General features: G+C 42.2%; 1 protein-coding gene and 1 long non-coding RNA gene across 2 annotated transcripts; one reads left to right on the top strand and one right to left on the bottom strand.

The window, feature by feature from the left end:
• Nucleotides 1–2,175: 2,175 nt before the first annotated feature.
• Nucleotides 2,176–3,074, bottom strand: LOC120740637. The gene is made up of 2 exons (XR_005697421.1): nt 2,790–3,074; nt 2,176–2,721 (listed from the first exon to the last, which is right to left on the bottom strand). It is a non-coding gene; the product is annotated as an uncharacterized LOC120740637 (long non-coding RNA).
• A 6,072-nt stretch (nt 3,075–9,146) lies between these two features.
• LOC120740578 (tripartite motif-containing protein 16-like) lies at nt 9,147–11,112 on the top strand. The gene has a single exon (XM_040043037.1). The coding sequence runs from the start codon at nt 9,360–9,362 to the stop codon at nt 11,058–11,060; it is 1,701 nt and encodes a 566-aa protein (XP_039898971.1). The 5' UTR covers nt 9,147–9,359; the 3' UTR covers nt 11,061–11,112.
• The last annotated feature ends 9,612 nt before the right edge of the window (nt 11,113–20,724 follow it).

The raw sequence follows: 20,724 nt of genomic DNA, 5'->3' as shown, positions 1-20,724 counted from the left end.
TGGTATCAAAAGAATCGATATTTCAACGTCGATCTGCACACCACTAATGTTAACAGTGTTTTATTTGTTCCTGAGAAAATCGGTTTGGCTGAGATTAGCTGACTCTGGATTAAACCTAACATTAAAAATATTTTCATTCAGCAGGAAACAGTTTAACCGGGAACAAAAACAGCTGTTAATACATTTACTCTTAGTTAACTATGCTAACCAAGAGTAAACAAACAATTATGTGTTCCTGGTTTTGGAGGAATTGTGTAATGGGCTGAATATGGATGTTCACTTACTCCCTTCAAATGTGTTTGCTAGTTCTATGACCTGTGACCCTGGCACTCTCCTCGTCTTCACACCAGGCAATTTCTATCATTATGTTATCAACAAGGCCTTGAATTATACTGGACACGATCTGAAGGCCATATACAGGTTCAGTGAAGGTGGTGTTGAAGGTGTGCAGGTGGATCAGTTTGTCAGAGGAGACACTGTAGGAGGACACAATCCCTGCAGAACAGTCCACATACACTGCTACACTGCCACACTCACCGCTGAGGGGAGAAGAGGGATGGCTCTTGCTATGTAATCATGGTCTCCATAGTAACCAACACCATCATGACAGTAGAGACTCCAGGACTGAGAAGTCCTTACAAACCTGCTGTTATCACTGTGTGGTTTATTCTGGAGCTCACTGACTGGTTTTTCTCTTGATGTTGATAATTTGATGTTAGTAATTTATTAACATCAAGAATAATATCTGACAAAGTTGTATTTTACTCTATTGTATATAGTATTTGTATTCTATTTTATTCTATTGTTTATAGTATTTAATTTTATTCTATTCTACTGTGTACAGTATCTTATTCTAATCCTGTTCCAGAGTTTTTCTAATGTTTTGCTATGTAACTTTGCACTGTCCACTTTCTGCTGTAACAAAAGCAATTTCCTCAGCTCTTTCTGGGACAGTGGCTCGGCTGCCCCTCTGTTGGTCTTCCTTGGTCTCTTGTGCTCTGAGGGTCTCTGGATGTCTGGAGCCTGGATCTCCTCCATACCTGCTTCATGCCCTGGAGGACGGGGCTGTGGGCCCGACACCCTCTAACAGATCATTACATGAAGGAACCTGTTAAATACAAGCGCGCTCATGCTCACAGGTGTACACACGGGTGCTCACACACACAAACTACACCCTTTTTGGCTGCTACCTCGACGCACACTGTGCGCTGTCGATCTTACGTGCTGCACAATAACATTTAATATTTAGTATTTACTGTTATATTCACATAGATCATTGCGATGATGTTTTGCTATATTTCTGTCTTTTTTTTGCTTGTTTTCTCTTCTTTCTTTCTCAACAGGTGATCCATGTGATTGATAGATGTATTTATTGTCTGTTTGTTTTGTTGGTTTTTGTTTATTGTCCTTTATCACCGTTCCTCTTCCCCGCTGTTTTTCTTTCCCTCTTTCTTTCCCCCAGTCAAGTCTGTCCCGTCTTTAGCAAAGTGAAAATAAAATGAAATAAACAATAAAAGGTGAATCCAATATGGCAAGGCTGGGATGGTCCATTTGGTAAAGTTAGTCCGTTGGGCATCTTTCTTTGCCTTTAGACAACAATTCTGATGGCAAAAAAACAACAACAATTTCCCACGTGTGGGACTAATAAAGGTTCTGTTATCTTAAAGGCACTTACTGTACTGTGATTTTACTTGCACTGACACGCCTACGCTGTCCGACTGTATTTAACAGGTGCTGCCTTTCACTTGAATTTCTTATCAAGTGAAAGGCAGCACGGTGGTTAGCACTGTTGCCGCACAGCAAGAAGGTCCTGAGTTCAATTCCAACATCAGGCCGGGGTCTTTCTGCGTGGAGTTTGCATGTTCTCCCCGTGTTTGCGTGGGTTCCCTCCGGGTACTCTGGCTTCCTCCCACCGTCCAAAGACATGCAGCTTGTGGGGATAGGTTAATTGGATAATCCAAATTGTCACTAGGTATGAATGTGAGTGCGAATGGTTGTCTGTCCCTGTGTGTTGGCCCTGCGGCAGACTGGCGACCTGTCCAGGGTGTACCCCTCCTCTCGCCCTATGACAGCTGGGATAGGCTCCAGCGCCCCCCGCGACCCTGAAAAGGATAAGCGAATGGATGGATGGATGAAATGTTTGAACAAAATATTAATGATTCAGTTACATAAATGATGTGCAGCATTTTAATCCATCTATAATTCATGCATCATCATCATCATCAAATCAGCATGAATACTTCGTTACAAACTGTCTTTCAAAAGCAAACTGAATCACTGACAGAAAACCAAATGAAACCAAACATCTCAGATCAGCTTCACGTTCTCTGTGAGGCTGATGACCTCATTTTGTTTCATTTCCATAATCATAGAGATTATTTCATCATGTTATCAGGGACAGGTTGATAAAGTTTCCCTTCAAAATAATGTAAACTTGAAGAAAGTTTCCTCCATTGAGTTTATGATTATAGCTCATTATTCTGTCCATGTTATTAAAGTGAACACCAGTCGTCTCATTTACAGTGTTGATCAAACTGTTTCTACTGACTGAGTTTTCTGACATCCATTATTAGAAGAGTAGAAATTCTGTTTTCTATTCAGACAGTAAATAAATGAGAAGCAGCAGAGCTGCTGTCAGTCCACAGCAGAGGCTGATCCTTCCTCGTCTCTCTGTGTTTGATGTCTCAGGTTTTCTCTCAGGTTCAGGACAATCCCTCACTGCTGCAGAGACACAAACATCTGAGTCGCTCACATTCATTAAATAACTTTCACTGAAACCTTCAACTCACCACTGACGTTTAGTCGACATCTGTCAGATCTGAAGCCATAATCAGTGTTGACCTCACACAGGTACAGACCCGAGTCATCAGTCCTGAGTCTGGACAGTTGAAGTCTGATTTGTCCTTCTCTGAGGGCGTCTTTGTCACTCTGGACTCGTCCTGAAAACTTTTCATCCTGAGACTTTGACACCTCAGATGAGCCACTTGTCGTCATGGTGATTTCTGATCCATGAGTCACATGTTATGGAGTTTGATGGTGACCTGGATCTCTGCTGTAAGATGGTCCCAAATGTTAAATGTGAACGGTCTCCATCTGTGTCTGACCTGCACTGCTGGAAATAGTTTATTTTGATGCATATGCTGCTTTTTTGCAAATTTGCAGTATAATATTTATTTTCGTTTTTCCTGCAGTGTATAAAAATTGGCGTATTTCAAAAATAAAACTATGAAGACACTCAAAATAAATTTCCTGTGGTGGGAAACTATTTTGTGCAACTCTTTTGTATTTACAGTTTTGAGGGATAAGCGTCTTAAATTTCTCTAACTAGAAATATATGTTAAAAAAGCAAAAACGATTTTCAATTTTTTTGTAGTTTATTGCACTTTTTTGCCATTTATGTAATTACTATGCACTTAATGCATACATATTATTAAAATCTGGGCTATAATGGTTGTATTGATGTATAGCAACTTGAAATGCTCCCAAAAATGGCTCCACAGCATGTAAAAATATAATATAAGCTCTGGCGGACTTGGTTCTATGGTAGGTCTTAAAGGGTTAATGAGGATATCTTCTGCTCGCTCACATTTTTGCTCACAGAAGAACTTTGTGCTTCCAGACAAAGATAAGTTGCAGTTAAGCGTGCCATTGAATCCTTCAGCTGCAGACCAAATATTGTGTTTTGCCTTGACGAGCACAGCTGGACCTGTCAGATGAGAAATAATAATAATACATTTAAAACAAGATGGATAATCACAACATTATTTAGTGTATGTAGATATTAGACTTGTAGTCAAGACTGAACCAAGACTGAACCAAGACCAAGAGACCAGAGGGTATCGAGACCAAGACAAAGTTGAGACGAGACAAAAAAGTCTTTAAACTGCAGCCAGATGCTGCTTTGTTTACGGGTTTCAGGCATATTTATGTGTTCTTGCTTTCACACAGTCCTCCTCACTGCTGTCTACTGTCTCACTCACTTACTGAGAGGACAGACGCACGCTCCACTTGACTGTCGCGTCTCTCACCCTCTCTGTTTTTCACACAATGATATTATCCTATATCCTCGCATGTGATTGGCCACAATATGGAGGGATTGGAGCACAGCTGAGCCACTGTGTGAGAGCTGAGCAGCAAAAGGAAATTAAGTGAGGAGCCGGCTCTCGCTCAGTGGGAGTCGACTCTTCTGATTCACTACAAAGCTCTCTCTAAGCACGGCTCTTAGAGCTGATGCTTTTGCAGATGACACATTATCGAACATTATGTTGTGTGTCATGGATACTGTTGACTCCAAATCTCCCGACCACTATGTCGAGCTGAGACAGCGAGACCAAGACCGGTCTAAAGATATCCAGCTCTAGTAAATATATGTATTCCGCTTGGAGAACTGGATGTTAGCTCTGCAGAGCAACAGGTAGCTGGTTTCTTGCAGTCAAAAGGGATCGACCTGGACTGTAATAACATCGAGGCACGCCACCCTTTGCCCAGGAGAAACGCTAGTGATAAACCAGCTGTCATCATAAGATTTGTAAACAGGAAACACAAGAATGCACTGCTGAAGCAGGGGAGAAAACTAAAGGGATCGAACGTCTACATGAATGACCATCTAACCAAATACAACGCTGACATGGCTAAGAAAGCACGACACCTAGAGAAACTGGGTAAAATTCAAAATACCTGGACTGCAAACTGTAAAATATTTATTAAACTCAACGGCACACCGGAGGAAGCCAAAGTGCTGGTCATCAAACGCATCCAGGATCTGGAAAAATATTAACAAGTCACATGACTACAAATGCAAGGAGCTGAACAAACAATCTACATTCATCAAAGCAGGTAACAGAAGATAACAACGGAAGCTAAAGCACAACATATTAAATCATGAAACAATCAACTAATTTAACATCTGGGAATCATACACTGCTATCACAGAGGATTGCTAATCAGGAGTTAAATTCACCACTAAACACGGAATACAATACACACTTCACAGAGCAGGACATTGATCCAGAATTGAACTTTTTTAACATCAGAAACACCTGCTGCTATTATACTGAAGAACAATTCAATTAAACTGTCAAGACTGCAAAATGTCCATAATCCACTTTAATAGTAGAAGTTTATATGCCAATTTTCACAAAATAAGAGAATATTTGAGCAAATTTGCACATCCATTCAGTGTGATTGCAGTATCTGAGATGTGGATTAATATGGAGAAAGGAGTGGACTTTGAAATAGACGGATATGAATTAAATTTTATGAACAGAAAGAATAAGAATGGTGGGGGTGTGGCTTTGTTTGTGGACAAAAATTTAAAATACAGGGTGGTGGAAAAAATGACGGTGGTGGTGGATAACATATTAGAGTGTGTAACAATAGAAATTAGCATGGAAAAAAAGAAAAATGTCATTGTAAGTTGTATATATAGAACATCAGGTTCTAATATTGAAATATTTAAGGAGTGGTTAGATAAAACATTTATTAGGACAAATCAAAAAGTTATGTTCATTTGTGGGGATTTCAACATAGACCTATTAAATCCAAACAAACATAGTATGACAGATGAGTTTATTAATACATGGGACTCTGTCCAGTGATCACTAAACCCAGCAGGATTACAGCACAGTCGGCAACCTTAAGAGACAATATATTTAGTAATGAAATAGAAAACAGATCTATAAGTGGTCTCCTAATTAATGACATCAGTGATCATCTACCTGTTTTTGTAGTGTATAACAGCAATTACAGGAAGGTCAAACAGGAAAACACAACAAAATACAAACGAGTGAGAACAGAGGAGTCCATAAATGCATTTAAAAGTGATTTACTTAAGCAAGAATGGGAGATGCTTTATAAGGAAAAAAATATTGATAAAGCTTATGAGATTTTTTTAGGAAAATTTAAACTGTTATATGATAGTCGTAAAGTAAAGAAATATAGTAAAAAACAAAAATATGCAGCATGCGCATGGATCACAAAAGGATTACAAAATGCATGTAAAAAGAAAAATACCTTATACAGAGAATTTATAACGAACAGAAGTACAGAAGCTGAAAATAAATACAAGAAATATAAAAATAAATTAACTAGTATTTTGAGGTCATGTAAAAAGGAATATTATGAGAAATTATTAAATATGAATAAAATAATATTAAAGGGATTTGGAAAACATTAAATACCATCATTAAAAATGGTTCTAGGCAGTCAAATTATCCTTCGTATTTCGCTAATAATGATAGAAATATTAGTAACATGAGTGATGTGGTTAATGAGTTCAATAAATTCTTTGTAAGTGTTGGGCCAGACTTGGCTGATACAATTCCTGATATAACAGATTCTGCAGAGAAAGAAACTAAACTCATTGACTGTAATCCTCATTCAATGTTTTTAACGGTGGTAGAAGAAAAGGAAATCATTGATATTGTTGGGAAATCACAAACAAAAAATTCTACAGACTCTGATGACATTGATATGGAAATCTTTAAGAAAGTGATAGATGGCATCTCCAAACCCTTAACACGCATTTGCAATTTGTCTCTACAAACTGGTGCATTCCCAACACAAATGAAAACAGCTAAAGTAATACCACTGTTTAAAAATGGAGATGGACACCAATTCACAAATTATAGGCCTGTTTCTCTACTTTCACAATTTTCAAAAATACTGGAAAAAGTTTTCATTAATAGACTTGACAAATTTATAGATAAACACAAAATAATAATGGACAGTCAGTATGGTTTCAGACCAAATAGATCAACATCTATGGCATTAATGGAACTAATTGAAAATATCACCAATAATATAGATCAAAGACAATGCATAGTTAGTGTTTTCATTGACCTAAAAAAAGCTTTTGACACAATTAATCATGAAATATTACTTGATAAACTGGAGTACTATGGCATTAGAGGAGTGGTGCTAGAGTGGGTCAGGAGTTATTTGAGAGACAGGCAACAATTTGTGAAGATTGGTGAATATCAATCAGAGTGCCTGGACATTGTTTACGGAGTTCCACAGGGGTCAGTATTGGGACCAAAGCTGTTTATCCTCTACATCAATGATATATGTAAAACATCTGATAAACCACCTACTACTATACTTCTAGTGGTCACAGCTTCCCTCTTCACAATAGGCACATAGCAGGGTGTGAAACAGGGGTTTATATAAAAGCTAAAATACTAAAGCTACAACCTTTAATATAAAGCTGCTGCTGAGCAAACATGGCTTATACTCCTACTCTTTCTGTTAACTAGACATAAAAACACTTGAGGTCACCCTCTGATGTGTTTACCACCCCGTCGTAGATCAATCACAATATCCTGAACTCTCATTGGTAGACGCTTGAATTGTTGTCGTGAAGTTCAGCCTGGATATCTTAAAAAGAAGGAAACTGAACTTCTTTTCAGGCACTTAGACTAACATGACCTGGACCCTTTTAGCGCCCTCTGTAGTTGAACTGTGGAAGTGAAACAGAGCCACAGCCTGCACACACACAGTTTAACACATCAGTAACTGCACAACATGCAGAGCAGGAGTGAACATGCTGCAACACTTCAAACTGATCATAACTGTGTCAATAAAACCATGAATGCTGCCAAACTGCTCAGTGTATGACTCAGACTGATAGCTGCTCCCTTCTGTGTGTGTGTGTGTGTGTGTGTGTGTGTGTGTAGCAGACAGTGAGCAAGAAGACGATGCAGAGGATGATGAAGGTAAAGAGAGCAAAGAAAATGAAGGTCACCCTGAGGGTGGTGGGAAGGATGAGGAGAGGACAGATTTCTTACACTTCAATTCTTTACATTTTTTGTCCTTCGTGCTTTTGAACCATCAAACTGTAGGTCAGGAAAGCTGATTCTTTTTGTCTGTTTCTGATAATAAAACATGTTTCTGGGGACGTCGTGTTCAGCTGTCTTTATCATGCAGTATAGTAAACATGTTTCAGTGTGAATGTTACAAAGATGAGATTTTACTGTGAAGCTTTTTTATACCAGGGGAATCATAAATACTTCAGTGATGTAAATAATGCTCTCAGAAGCTGGAAACTCCAAGCAAAACTCACTGAACCATAAATAACTGTAGATTACAATATGATGAGAAATGAGGCTGAAATGTGAGGAGCTTTCAGACGGTGCAGACTTATGGACGTATCATAGATTTGTATTAAATGTGGTTTATGAAAAGTTCATTACTGCTTTGTAGATTTGCCCTCATTAACATACTGTCTGACCTGCTGACTTACACAGGTCAGCTTCACTGTTTGATTCTGATAGCTGAGCTGACACAGGCTCTGTGATCTGCTGTAGTTTGTTAGAAATATTTTGACTCACAGAAAAAGCTGCTCAGCTCTTGTTCTGGACACATTTGGGGAGAGAACCTGCCTCTGTGTGTAACAGCGCCCCCTGCTGCTCTTGATGGTAAATGTGCAGATGCTGATTCTTGCTGTGACTGTTGATCCAACTGGAAGTTCTGTGGTTACAGGTCCAGCTTCCTCCTGTGAAACCTGTACTAGTGAGCTGCTGCTACAGACCACCAAGTTCTAATATCCAGTATCTCCAGGTCACATGTACAAAGCTGCAGTCAGTCACTGGAGACCTTAATATTGACTGGTTCTCACATACCTGTATTTAGCCACGTCCCTGCTCAAGATGATTTTGTGTGATCAATTCGACCGTAATAACAGAAAAATACTTTTAAAGAAGGATCAGAGTTTCTTTTTATTCCTGTCAAACATTTATCACATTTTTGTGGAGATGAATGTGTTTGAAAACCTTTAATTTGTTTACTGACTCATATACCAACTACTACACCTGCTGCACCCTCTCACCTCTGATGGTGTTTCAATAAGAGAAACAACTGAAATGAACATAAACTTAAATGTAACATAAGCATCATGTCAGTGGCTGCCTTATCTGTATGTTTAGGATCATTATCCTCCTGCATTGACTGAAACTGAAGGACTGTTTGTTAACTTCAGTGAGAACTCTGACATTTCTAAACTGAAGTTTATTTATATAGAAGAAAGTGTTAAAAAGCTTAAAAGTTGATGTGAGCGGTAAATAAAAAAGGGTTAAACACACAGTATCGCTCTCAAACTGCTCCTCTTCCTGGAGTGAAGCACAGCCTGATAACCCTCCCTCTTCTTCCTGCTCTTAAACACAGCACCACCTCTCTGTCCACGTGTTTCCTCGTTCCCTCCCCTTCAGATCTGCACTTTGAAGATGGGTGTAACCAACATGTGGTGACGTGTAAGAGCTGACAGGCTCCATTCACTGCAGAAACATGTTGTTGAGATCAGAGCTCAGACTAGTTTCAGTTATAAGGAAGAGAAACTCACACAGTCACTGACACTGAGAGGAGAAATGGCACAGAAAGGAGTTCAGCTGGACCGAGAAACCTTCTCTTGTTCCATCTGTTTGGATCTACTGAAGGATCCGGTGACTATTCCCTGTGGACACAGCTACTGCAGGAACTGTATTAAAAGTTTCTGGGATGAAGAGGACAGGAAGGGAATCCACAGCTGCCCTCAGTGCAGGAAGACTTTCACACCGAGGCCTGTCCTGGAGAAAAACGTCATGTTTGCAGCTTTAGTGGAGCAGCTGAAGAAGACTGGACTCCAAGCTGCTCCAGCTGATCACTGCTATGCTGGACCTGAAGATGTGGCCTGTGATGTCTGCACTGGGAGGAAACTGAAAGCCATCAAATCATGTTTATCTTGTCCAGCCTCTTACTGTGAGAATCACCTCCAACCTCACTATGATGCAGCTCCATTAAAGAAACACAAGCTGGTGGCCCCCTCCAAGAAGCTCCAGGAGAACATCTGCTCTCGTCATGATGAGGTGATGAAGATTTTCTGTCGTACTGATCAGCAGAGTATCTGTTATCTCTGCTTGATGGATGAACATAAAGGCCATGAAACAGTCCCAGCTGCAGCAGAAAGGACTGAGAAGCAGAAGGAGCTCGAGGTGAGACGACTAAACATCCAGCAGAGAATCCAGGAGCGAGAGAAAGATGTGAAGCTGCTTCAACAGGAGGTGGAGGCCATCAATGGCTCTGCTGATAAAGCAGTGGAGGACAGTGAGAAGATGTTCACTGAGCTGATCCGTCTCATCCAGAAAAGAAGCTCTGATGTGAAGCAGCAGGTCAGATCCCAGCAGGAAACTGAAGTGAGTCGAGTCAAAGAGCTTCAGGAGAAGCTGGAGCAGGAGATCGCTGAGCTGAAGAGGAAAGACGGCGAGCTGGAGCAGCTCTCACACACAGAGGATCACAACCAGTTTCTACACAACTACCCCTCACTGCCAGCACTCAGTGAGTCTACACACTCATCCAGCATCAATATTCGTTCTCTGAGCTACTTTGAGGATGTGACAACAGCTGTGTCAGAGATCAGAGATAAACTACAGGACATTCTGAGAGAGGAATGGACAAACATCTCACTGACAGTCACTGAAGAGGATGTTTTACTGTCACCACCAGAGCCAAAGCCCAGAGCTGGATCCTTAAAATATTCACATGAAATCACACTGGATCCAAACACAGCACACAGACGTCTGTTATTATCTGAGGGGAACAGAAAAGTAACATTTATGGAACAACAACAGTATTATTATCATCATCCAGACAGATTCACTGGATGTTATCAGGTCCTGAGTAGAGAGAGTCTGACTGGATGTTGTTACTGGGAGGTGGAGTGGAGAGGAGAAGGGGTCTGTGTAGCAGTCGCATACAAGAATATCAGCAGAGCAGGGACGGGCTGTGATTGTGTATTTGGAAACAATAACAAATCTTGGGCATTATATTGGTACTCAGGAAGTTTTAAATTTTGGCACAACAATGTCCGAACTGTCCTCTCAGGTCCTCGGTCCTCCAGAGTAGGAGTGTACCTGGATCACAGAACAGGTATTCTGTCTTTCTACAGCGTCTCTGAAACCATGACTCTCCTCCACAGAGTCCAGACCACATTCACTCAGCCGCTCTATGCTGGACTTTGGCTTTATAGAGATGGAGACACTGCAAAGTTGATTAAAGTCAAACAGAGAAGACAGGTTCATGTTGATCCCTGACCATTATATGTAAAATATATGTATATGTAAAAGATGGCGCCGGTGAGGTCGGCTGCCGTCACGACTGCTCCGACCACTTTTTCTTTGTCTTTGTTTTTTAAGTTAGTTTTCAGCGTTTCTAAATCGGCAAAACCATCACCATTGGGTACATTAGGTATGACAGTGACACTCTTGTTTCTATTGGTATACAATGTACTCACAATTCGAAGTTTTTAACTCCGGACCCGAGCTGGCCGAGTGAGATCTCGAGGGAGAACAAAGGGAAGCGGCGGCGGCCTAGAGGGAAGCGAGCCGGCGTCAGGAACAGGCTGAGAGCTCGTGCACACCGCACACCTCTGCCTAGCATCCTGCTCGCCAACGTCCAGTCACTGGAGAACAAGCTTGACGACCTCAGGGCCAGGATAAAGTTCCAGAGAGACATTCGGGACTGCAATCTCCTCTGCTTCACCGAGACATGGCTGAACCCAGCGGTGCCGGACCACACCATCCAGCCGGCCGAGTTCTTCTCGGTTCACCGCATGGACAGGACACGGGACTCGGGGAAGTCAAGGGGAGGCGGCGTGTGTTTAATGGTGAACAACAACTGGTGCAACAGTGCGAACGTTGTTCCTCTCACACGCTCCTGCACACCAAATCTGGAACTACTGTCCATCATGTGTCGTCCTTTTTATCTACCTCGGGAATTTACATCGGTCATTGTAAGTGCCGTTTATATTCCACCACAAGCGGACACGGTCACCGCCTTATGCGAGCTGCATGAGGCACTCACACAGCACCAGACACAACACCGGGACGCTGCGCTTATTGTGACGGGGGACTTTAATAGCGCCAACCTCAAACGCGCAGCGCCGAACTTTTATCAACACATCACCTGCCCCACCAGAGGTGAAAGGACACTGGACCACTGCTACACTACGGTCAAGGACGGCTACAAGGCACAATCCCGCCCCCCGTTTGGCAAATCTGATCACGCCGCCATTTTCCTCATGCCAAAATACAAACAAAGGCTGAAACAGGAAGTTCCAGTTCAGAGGAAGGTCGCGCGCTGGACGGACCAATCGGTGGCCGCGTTACAGGACGCACTCGATGACGCAGACTGGGGCATGTTCAGGAACAGCTCCGACGATGACGTCAACGTGTTTACGGAAGCGGTTGTGGGATTCATCGGGAAACTAGCGGATGATACCGTGGAGACAAAGACTATCACAACGTTTCCCAACCAGAAGCCGTGGGTGGATAAAACCATCCGCGACGCTCTGAGATCCCGCACCGCTGCCTACAACATGGGACTCATGACGGGGGACATGGACCCGTACAAAGCCGCGTCATATAACATGCGGAGGGCGGTGAAAGAGGCGAAGCAGCGCTACGGGAGGAAACTAGAGTCACAACTCCAACAGAGTGACTCTAGGAGCCTGTGGCGGGGACTAAGGACAATAACGGACTATAAAGCACCAACAACCGGTATGACGAACGCGGCCGTGACTCTGGCAGACGAGCTGAACACTTTCTATGCTCGCTTCGAGGCTGCAGCTAAGGTCTCCAACAATGCTAGTGTTAGCGGCGCTAACGGCTGCAGACAGGAAGATACTGCCAGCACCGGAAACGTGCTCGTCATCTCCGAGCATGAAGTAAGGAGAGCCTTCAAGAGAGTGAACACCAGGAAAGCAGCAGGACCAGACGGCATCCCAGGTCGTATCCTAAGAGACTGCGCATACCAGCTAGCTCCTGTGTTCACTGAGATATTCAACATCTCTCTATCTCAGTCGGTGATCCCCACATGCTTCAAAGAGTCCATCATTGTTCCTGTCCCGAAGAAACCCCACCCTGCTTCTCTCAATGACTATCGCCCTGTAGCCCTCACCTCAGTAGTGATGAAGTGCTTTGAACGCCTGGTCAGAGACTTCATCATTTCTTCACTACCAGACACACTGGACCCACTACAGTTCGCTTACCGTCCAAATCGTTCCACAGACGATGCCATCTCTCATCTCCTCCACACATCACTCACTCACTTGGACACTAGAAGGGGGAATTATGTTAAAATGCTCTTCATAGACTACAGCTCTGCATTTAACACCATAATTCCCTCCACACTCACCACCAAGCTGGAGCATCTGGGACTCAGCTCATCTATGTGTCAGTGGATCTCCAACTTCCTAACTGGCAGACCACAGGCAGTAAGGATGGGCGGACATGTCTCAGCCTCCACCACTCTCAGCACTGGAGCCCCCCAGGGGTGTGTTCTGAGCCCCCTGCTGTACTCTTTGTACACATATGACTGTGTGGCCACTACCAGCTCCACCACCATCATCAAGTTTGCTGACGACACCGTCGTGGTGGGCCTGATCTCTGATAACAACGAGACGGCCTACCTGAAGGAGATTAGGAATCTGGAGAACTGGTGCCAGAGGAACAACCTCCTTCTAAACGTCAGTAAGACAAAGGAGCTGATAGTGGACTTCAGCACAAAGCAGGAGAGGAACTACCAGACCCCCGTCATCAACGAGTGCCCAGTGGAGAGAGTGGACAGCTTCAAATACCTCGGAGTTCACATCACGCAGGACCTGTCATGGTCCTGTCACATCAACACCGTGGTGAAAAAGGCCAGACAGCGTCTCTACCACCTCAGACGCTTGAGAGACTTCCAACTGCCCTCCAAGGTGCTCAGGAACTTTTACTCGTGCACCATAGAGAGCATCCTGGCGGGAAACATCTTAACCTGGTTCGGGAACAGCACCATGCAGGACAGACGAGCTCTACAGAGGGTTGTGCGGTCAGCTGAGCGCACCATCCGCTCCGAGCTCCCTGACCTGCACTCAATCTACAGCAGGCGGTGCTGGACCAAGGCCAGGAAGATCGTGAAGGACCTCAGCCATCCCAACAACGGACTGTTCTCTCTGTTGAGGTCAGGAAAGCGATTCCACTCCCTGAAGACCAACACAGAGAGACTGAGGAGGAGCTTCTTCCCGCAGGCGATACGGTCTCTCAATCACACCACCACACAGTACTGACCCACACATACAGTTCTTACACACACACTGGACTTTCTGGACTTTGTTTTTGCACAACACTGGTCACTATATTCTTCATTTCCGGTTAATACTTGTACAGCTGCTGTTATTGTGTATATATTATTTATATTTAGATTTCTTCATACATTCTTATATATTGTGTATTTTGTTGTACAGTTATTTTATTTTCAACTTTAATTTATATATTTTATCTTATTCTTCCCAGTTAAATTTACCCTTCATTCTAATTTGTGTTGTACAGTTATTTCATTTTTAACCTTAATTTATATTTTATTCCTTCCTAGTTAAATTTACCCTTTTTAATTTTTCATATTTATTTCCTATCTTATTCATAGCCTTTTCCTTTTTTTTTGTTTTTCTTTAGGTCACGAGCAGTTGTCCAAGCATTTCACTACATATCGTACTGTGTATGACTGTGTACGTGACAAATAAAATTTGAATTTGAATTTGAATTTGTACTTGTGTAGTTTCTAAATGAGGCTTTACATTTTAGAAGCTGAGAAGTTCAGTGGTCCATTGATGTGTGAAAATAATATTGCACTGATTCAAACTGTACTTACATTTATATACCTTACATCAATATAAATCTGAATTTGTTCTTATGGCTGATAATCATGTGAGTTTAAATGATACTACTCTTCATATTCAGCATGTTTGAAATCTGCCATCAGTCTGGTTAGTGGTTTTATTCTGTAGTTGCTGTAGTGGGTTGTCAAATGCAACAATATATTGGAGCTGCAGTGATTCATCAGTTAGTCAATGATTAGAGAATTGATTGTTTTATCATTATTTTAGTCATATTTAAAGCTGCTTCCAGTTTCTGAAATGTGAAGATTGTTGATTTTCTTGATCATATATGACTATAAACTTAATGTGTTTGAGGTTTGAACTTTCAAAATGTAACAAAAATTAAATACTTAATGTTTGACATTTAATTTTATATTTCATATGAAAAGTTTGATCACACTTGATCATTTATACATTTAAATACAGACACTAAATGATTCAGGCCTGTATATTGTCAGGGCTCTGTGTGCGGGCAGGCAGAGATGAGGATCCAAATGCAGGATTCGGAAAACGGAATGCAACTCAAAAACCTCAGCTTTATTGCTGGCAAGAAAACAAAACATGAAGTGAGGACTGAACACTGAGACCAAAAAACACACAGGCATAATCTGATGGTACGATGCGACACCGAGTATGGGAAAACACAGGACTTATATACACAGGGTAGTGGCAACTACAAATACACAGGGAATGGGCAACAGGAGGGAGACACAGCTGGGAGAGATCAGGGCTAACGAGACAGGGGGGAACAAAGCTGCACACACTAACATAAGACAACGGCTTTCACAATAAAACAGGAAACACTGCTAAAAGGCATGAACAGAAAATAATACATGAAACCCCAATTCCTAAAACATGGATAAACAGAAACATGAAACTCTAATAATAAACATCATCATCATCATCACAACAAGAGAATGAGAAAACAATCCAAAACACCAAGATAACTGAAACACAAAGTACCAGAGAAACATAAAGAATAATCCATGATGCCAAAGTAAACCAAAACATAATAAACTCAATTGCTGGGTCCAACGGACCCAGAACCATGACATATATTGTGGAGGATAGACATGTTTCTTGGCCAGGGCCCTATTTCAGGAAGCCGGTTTAGAAAACTCAGAGTGAAAAACGATACTCAGGGTTGAGTAACCCCGAACTGTCCAACTCGGAATATTCGGTTTCAGAAAGGCTGATAACAAGTAGTTCAATCAACGCGGAGTTGCTTTAACCCCAAGTTAAGCGCGAGCACGAGGATACATAAAGCCCTGATTAGTGGAGTCAAAGGAGCTTGCAAAGAAAAGCGTCTGGACTTCTTTAAGTTATTTGAAGTGGACGCCCACTCACATCCTGGGCCATCTGATCTCAGGAATTCGCATGATAAGGTGGGGCCAGGTTTCACAATGAACCCACCCGAAACTCTGGCTGATTGGGACCCACACCCAGTTTCACACCTTGGCTCAGGCGATTAGAGGATCATCAGGGGGTCCTTTTGTCCCTCTGTGGGGGGATACTCCCACTAGGTTTATATCTGGGACTCTCCACCATTTGACCTTAGAACTGAAGAAGCTTCTCGGATGAGAGGTGAAACGTCTTCAAGTAACTTAAAGAAGTCCAGACGCTTTTCTTTGCAAGCTCCTTTGACTACGATGACCTGGATGACTGAGAACCTTCACAGACCTGATTAGTGGAGCACAGATTAAGCGAGTCACCATGGAGACGGAGGGAAAGAAGGCGCGGTCAATGTATTTTACAGCGCTTGAGGCCGAAATTCTGATGGCAGCATATGCCGATAACATGCAAATTTTGCGGAAAAAAAGTAACACAGCCTCAGCTGCAAAAGGAAGGGAGCATGCATGGCAAAACAAAGCCGACAGAGTCAATGCGTGAATGTTAATTTAAACATTGATCTAGGGATTTCCACCCATTTAACACGTTATTTTATTATATTTTATTTTATATTTCATACATTTTATTTCGTGATGTGATTTGAGCGCAGGTGCAACCCAACAGGCCCCAAACGTTCCTGGCAGCAAGTAAAAATGAAATATAAAAATATAGTCCAAACAGGTAAGGTGTAATTGTATTACGAGCCATAGTGCTTGGTCTGTTTGTCCGATATAAATCAATTGCAGTTAGAGGCTACATTAATTTTCTTTCTGTAAGCACTCATTGAAATTATCTGAGCACATTACAAGTACATATTTGCTTACTCTGTATGCTCAAATGTGACCCGTTATAGCCAACAGAAAAAAAGCGGAGGACCGAAAAACAGGTGGGGGTCCTCCACCACCACCACTCACAGAGCCTGGCCACTTGGCTTCCACATTTGTGATAATGTTGGCAGCATCACATATGATCAGTGCAGAGAACACAAATTAGCATCCATTACTATAATGAAATAATTTGTTAGTTTGAAATGCTACAGGGAACTATGTACCTGTACATTAATGCTGTGGAAAGACTTCCTGTTCACATAGTCTCCTTCATTTACTGAAGGAGCAATGATTGGAATGTGAGTGCCATCTATACAGCCAATCACGCCTGGGAACCGTGAGAATAAATGTAAAATTTAAGTAGTAGTTCAAGTATCACCACATCATGAATTACGTTTTGTTCATCCTGCTACCTGCAATTTTGTGGCATCCCTCTTTAATAAATCTTGTGGGTCTATGACCGGGGAACACCACAAACGAGTACAGGAGACGTTTCAGTGCAACTGTAACATTCCTGACTGCCCGACAGACGGTAGCCTTGGAAACGTGCTCAGCGTCACCAATATTATACAGAAAGCTCCCGTTTGCAAAAAACCGAAGTGCAATACAAATAATATGTACAGAACTGAGAGGATGTCCGCGATGTGTCACATGAGCAATATTAGGCCTGAGGATGTTATTCAAATAAATTATAGATTGTGCTGAAAAACGGTAACGTTCAGACAGGAAATCATCAGGATTTCAACTAACCCTGACGTTCTCCGCCTCTGTGTTGGAAACCTGACTGTAGGAAGTGTCAGACATGGCCTGCCCCTTCCTTGAAGAGCCAGTAGATGTTGAAGCCCAAATTCTCCGCAGAGCTCTCCGCCGGGAGAGAGTGATTAGAGCGCGTTTGGACATTTTATCATTTCCTGAACGTCTGCACTGCACTGCACTGAAACGTCTCCTGTACTCATTTGTGGTGTTCCCATTATCACAAATGTGGAAGCCAACTGCTCAGCCTCTGTGGGTGGTGGTGGTGGAGGACCCCCACCTGTTTTTCGGGCCTCCGCTTTTTTTCTGTTGGCTATAACGGGTCACATTTGAGCATACAGAGTAAGCAAATATGTACTTGTAATGTGCTCAGATCATTTCAATAAGTGCTTACAGAAAGAAAATTAATGTAGCCTCTAACTGCAATTGATTTACATCGGACAAACAGACCAAGCACTATGGCTCATAATACAATTACACCTTACCTGTTTGGACTATATTTTTATATTTCATTTTTACTTGCTGCCAGGAACGTTTGGGGCCTGTTGGGTTGCACCTGCGCTCACATCACATCACAAAATAAAATGTATAAAATAAAAAATAAAATATAATAAATAACGTGTTAAATGGGTGGAAATCCCTAGATCAATGTTTAAATTAACACTCACGCATTGACTCTGTCGGCTATGTTTTGCCATGCATGCTCCCTTTCTTTTGCAGCTGAGGCTGTGTTACTTTTTTTCTGCAAAATTTGCATGTTATCGGCATATGCTGCCATCAGAATTTCGGCGTCAAGCGCTGTAAAATACATTGACCGCGCCTTCTTTCCCTCCGTCTCCATGGTGACTCGCTTAATCTGTGCTCCACTAATCAGGGCTTTATGTATCCTCGTGCTCGCGTTTAACTTGGGGTTAAAGCAACTCCGCGTTGATTGAACTAATTGTTATCAGCCTTTCTGAAACCGAATATTCCGAGTTGGACAGTTCGGGGTTACTCAACCCTGAGTATCGTTTTTCACTCTGAGTTTTCTAAACCGGCTTCCTGAAATTGGGCCCTGAGCTGTGTCTGGCAGGCAGAGCGTCTCCACAAATCTGAAGCGTCTGATTTGGAGAAAATGAGCTGAGGGAGACACCTGGTGGACAAACACAGACATGACAGGAAGAAAGACTAAAGTGCAGAGTGGAGACAAACAGCTGGAAATACTTGTTGGAAAGGATTGTCATGCTTCAGACAAACACACAGCACACACTCTAACAGTCCTTTATTTGCACTGAAGGAGACACGTGAAGAAACCAAATCACACAATAATGAAGTGAACACATTTATAGTCAGCGTTCAAGATGATGGATAGAAATGAAAATCATGGAGCATTTATGCATTTTTACGTCTGTGTCACAGAAACTGTTCAGCTATTCTCTGTTTATTAGTCTATTTATCAGGAACCTCTGTTGATTTTATATGTAAAGCATTTTTCCTCTATCACTGAACCTTTTAAGGGTTTTCTCTTAGTAGTTTTGGGGAGTTTTTAATTAGATTTACAGCTTCAGAATAACTTTGTGATGTCAGATTAGAAAGTCTGTGTCCAACCCTGGTGTTTGATCAGATGTTTGATCCCTGCTGGGTTGGATTTTTTTATATGAATGTTGAATTTGTTGCATTTGATTTGAGTTACATTTTTACTGATAAATGATTCGTTGTAAAGTGCATCTACCAACAGTTTATTTTTTTGAACAAAGGTTCTTTACACTAAAGTGAGGCAGGAGATGTGCTTCCAAGATTTATTATTCAGACAGAGAAAGCAACTTTAAAAAAAAAAACTTCACATTCAACCATACAGGGAAGAGGAGTTCAGGACTGAGGCTTACCAGCAGGTGAGAATGGTCGACACAAGGTGAAGGCGGATCCATCAAATAAATAGATAAATAAAAAATAGATCAACTCAGGCATTTTTGAACGTGCACTCAATCGTGAAGGGAATCCGGTCCTGGATCAGTCCGCGGTGCTACTGAAACAGGGAAGAATGATTAGATGATGTTTGCCGGCTGACAAAAGCAGCATTCACTGACACCACAACCCTGAACCCGCTGCTCCTCCCCTGCAGCCACAAACCACACCCCGCCACAAATACCTCAAACTTTACATGAGCAAAATTGTGCAACAACAACGCATTAACCTCACAACTTTTCAAGACACACAAATTAAACAATGCTTCATCAAATAAAAGCAATACACAGTTAACCCACCTCAAACAGGTACACACACACTCACTTTAAATTATTAAGGCTCCATTTAAGACATCGAACATGGTCACTGCTCAAGTGACAGAACTGCACAAAACCACACTGAATGCAGAGGACACAAACCAATGCACACAGCAGCAAAAAGAACTACAGCAACACAACCGAGAACAAACGAGAAGCACAAAACAGGAAAACAATCTGAGAACCAAACAGCAGGATATCCCTCAGCAGCAGCTACAATATCTTCAGACTGACAAACTGCATTTAGCAGAACAACAATTTAAATTCAAAGAACAGGAAACTGCAGTTTATACAAACCGGGTCCACTAAACTACTCCACCTGAACAGGAGAGGAGCGCTTCCTGAACCGGTGTTTGTCAAAACATCAGACATTGTCAGATTGGCCGAAAACGGCGTTCACGCCGCCGTCGCTCCAGTACAGCTGAGCAGACTGCAACCGTGGGAGAGAGTGACTGTGTTTCACACGCTCAGCTCGAGCTTTCTGATCCTGGACTTCATGACAGATCTACCACTGTGAGTAACACTGTTTCATCTTCCGTGGACTCTGTATCTCCTAAATCAGAAAACTCTGTTACTGTGTGTTTGAACTCTACAGACATTATTCAGAGTGACCCCTCGGTGTCAAGTTATTCACCGGTTGTCCTCGTTAGTGATCTTTGTGTTCCTGAGCCGTCGGACTCTGGTAATGCTCGCAGTGTTTTCTCTGAGTTAGCCAATAAGGATTTTCCAGCTGTTGGGCTGAACAGAGGACTGTTATTCCACCCCAGACTCACCTACACGCTGTTACTGGCACTGTATCCTCGCTGGACTGTTTTACTCCTCAGCCTGTTAA

This window comes from Simochromis diagramma, unplaced genomic scaffold (assembly GCF_900408965.1).
Source record: "Simochromis diagramma unplaced genomic scaffold, fSimDia1.1 OVJJ01000433.1, whole genome shotgun sequence".
In the NCBI taxonomy this organism is placed as follows: domain Eukaryota; kingdom Metazoa; phylum Chordata; class Actinopteri; order Cichliformes; family Cichlidae; genus Simochromis; species Simochromis diagramma.
The sequence above is the reverse complement of the archived record's forward strand: the minus strand, read 5'-3'. Positions and strand labels throughout refer to the sequence as shown.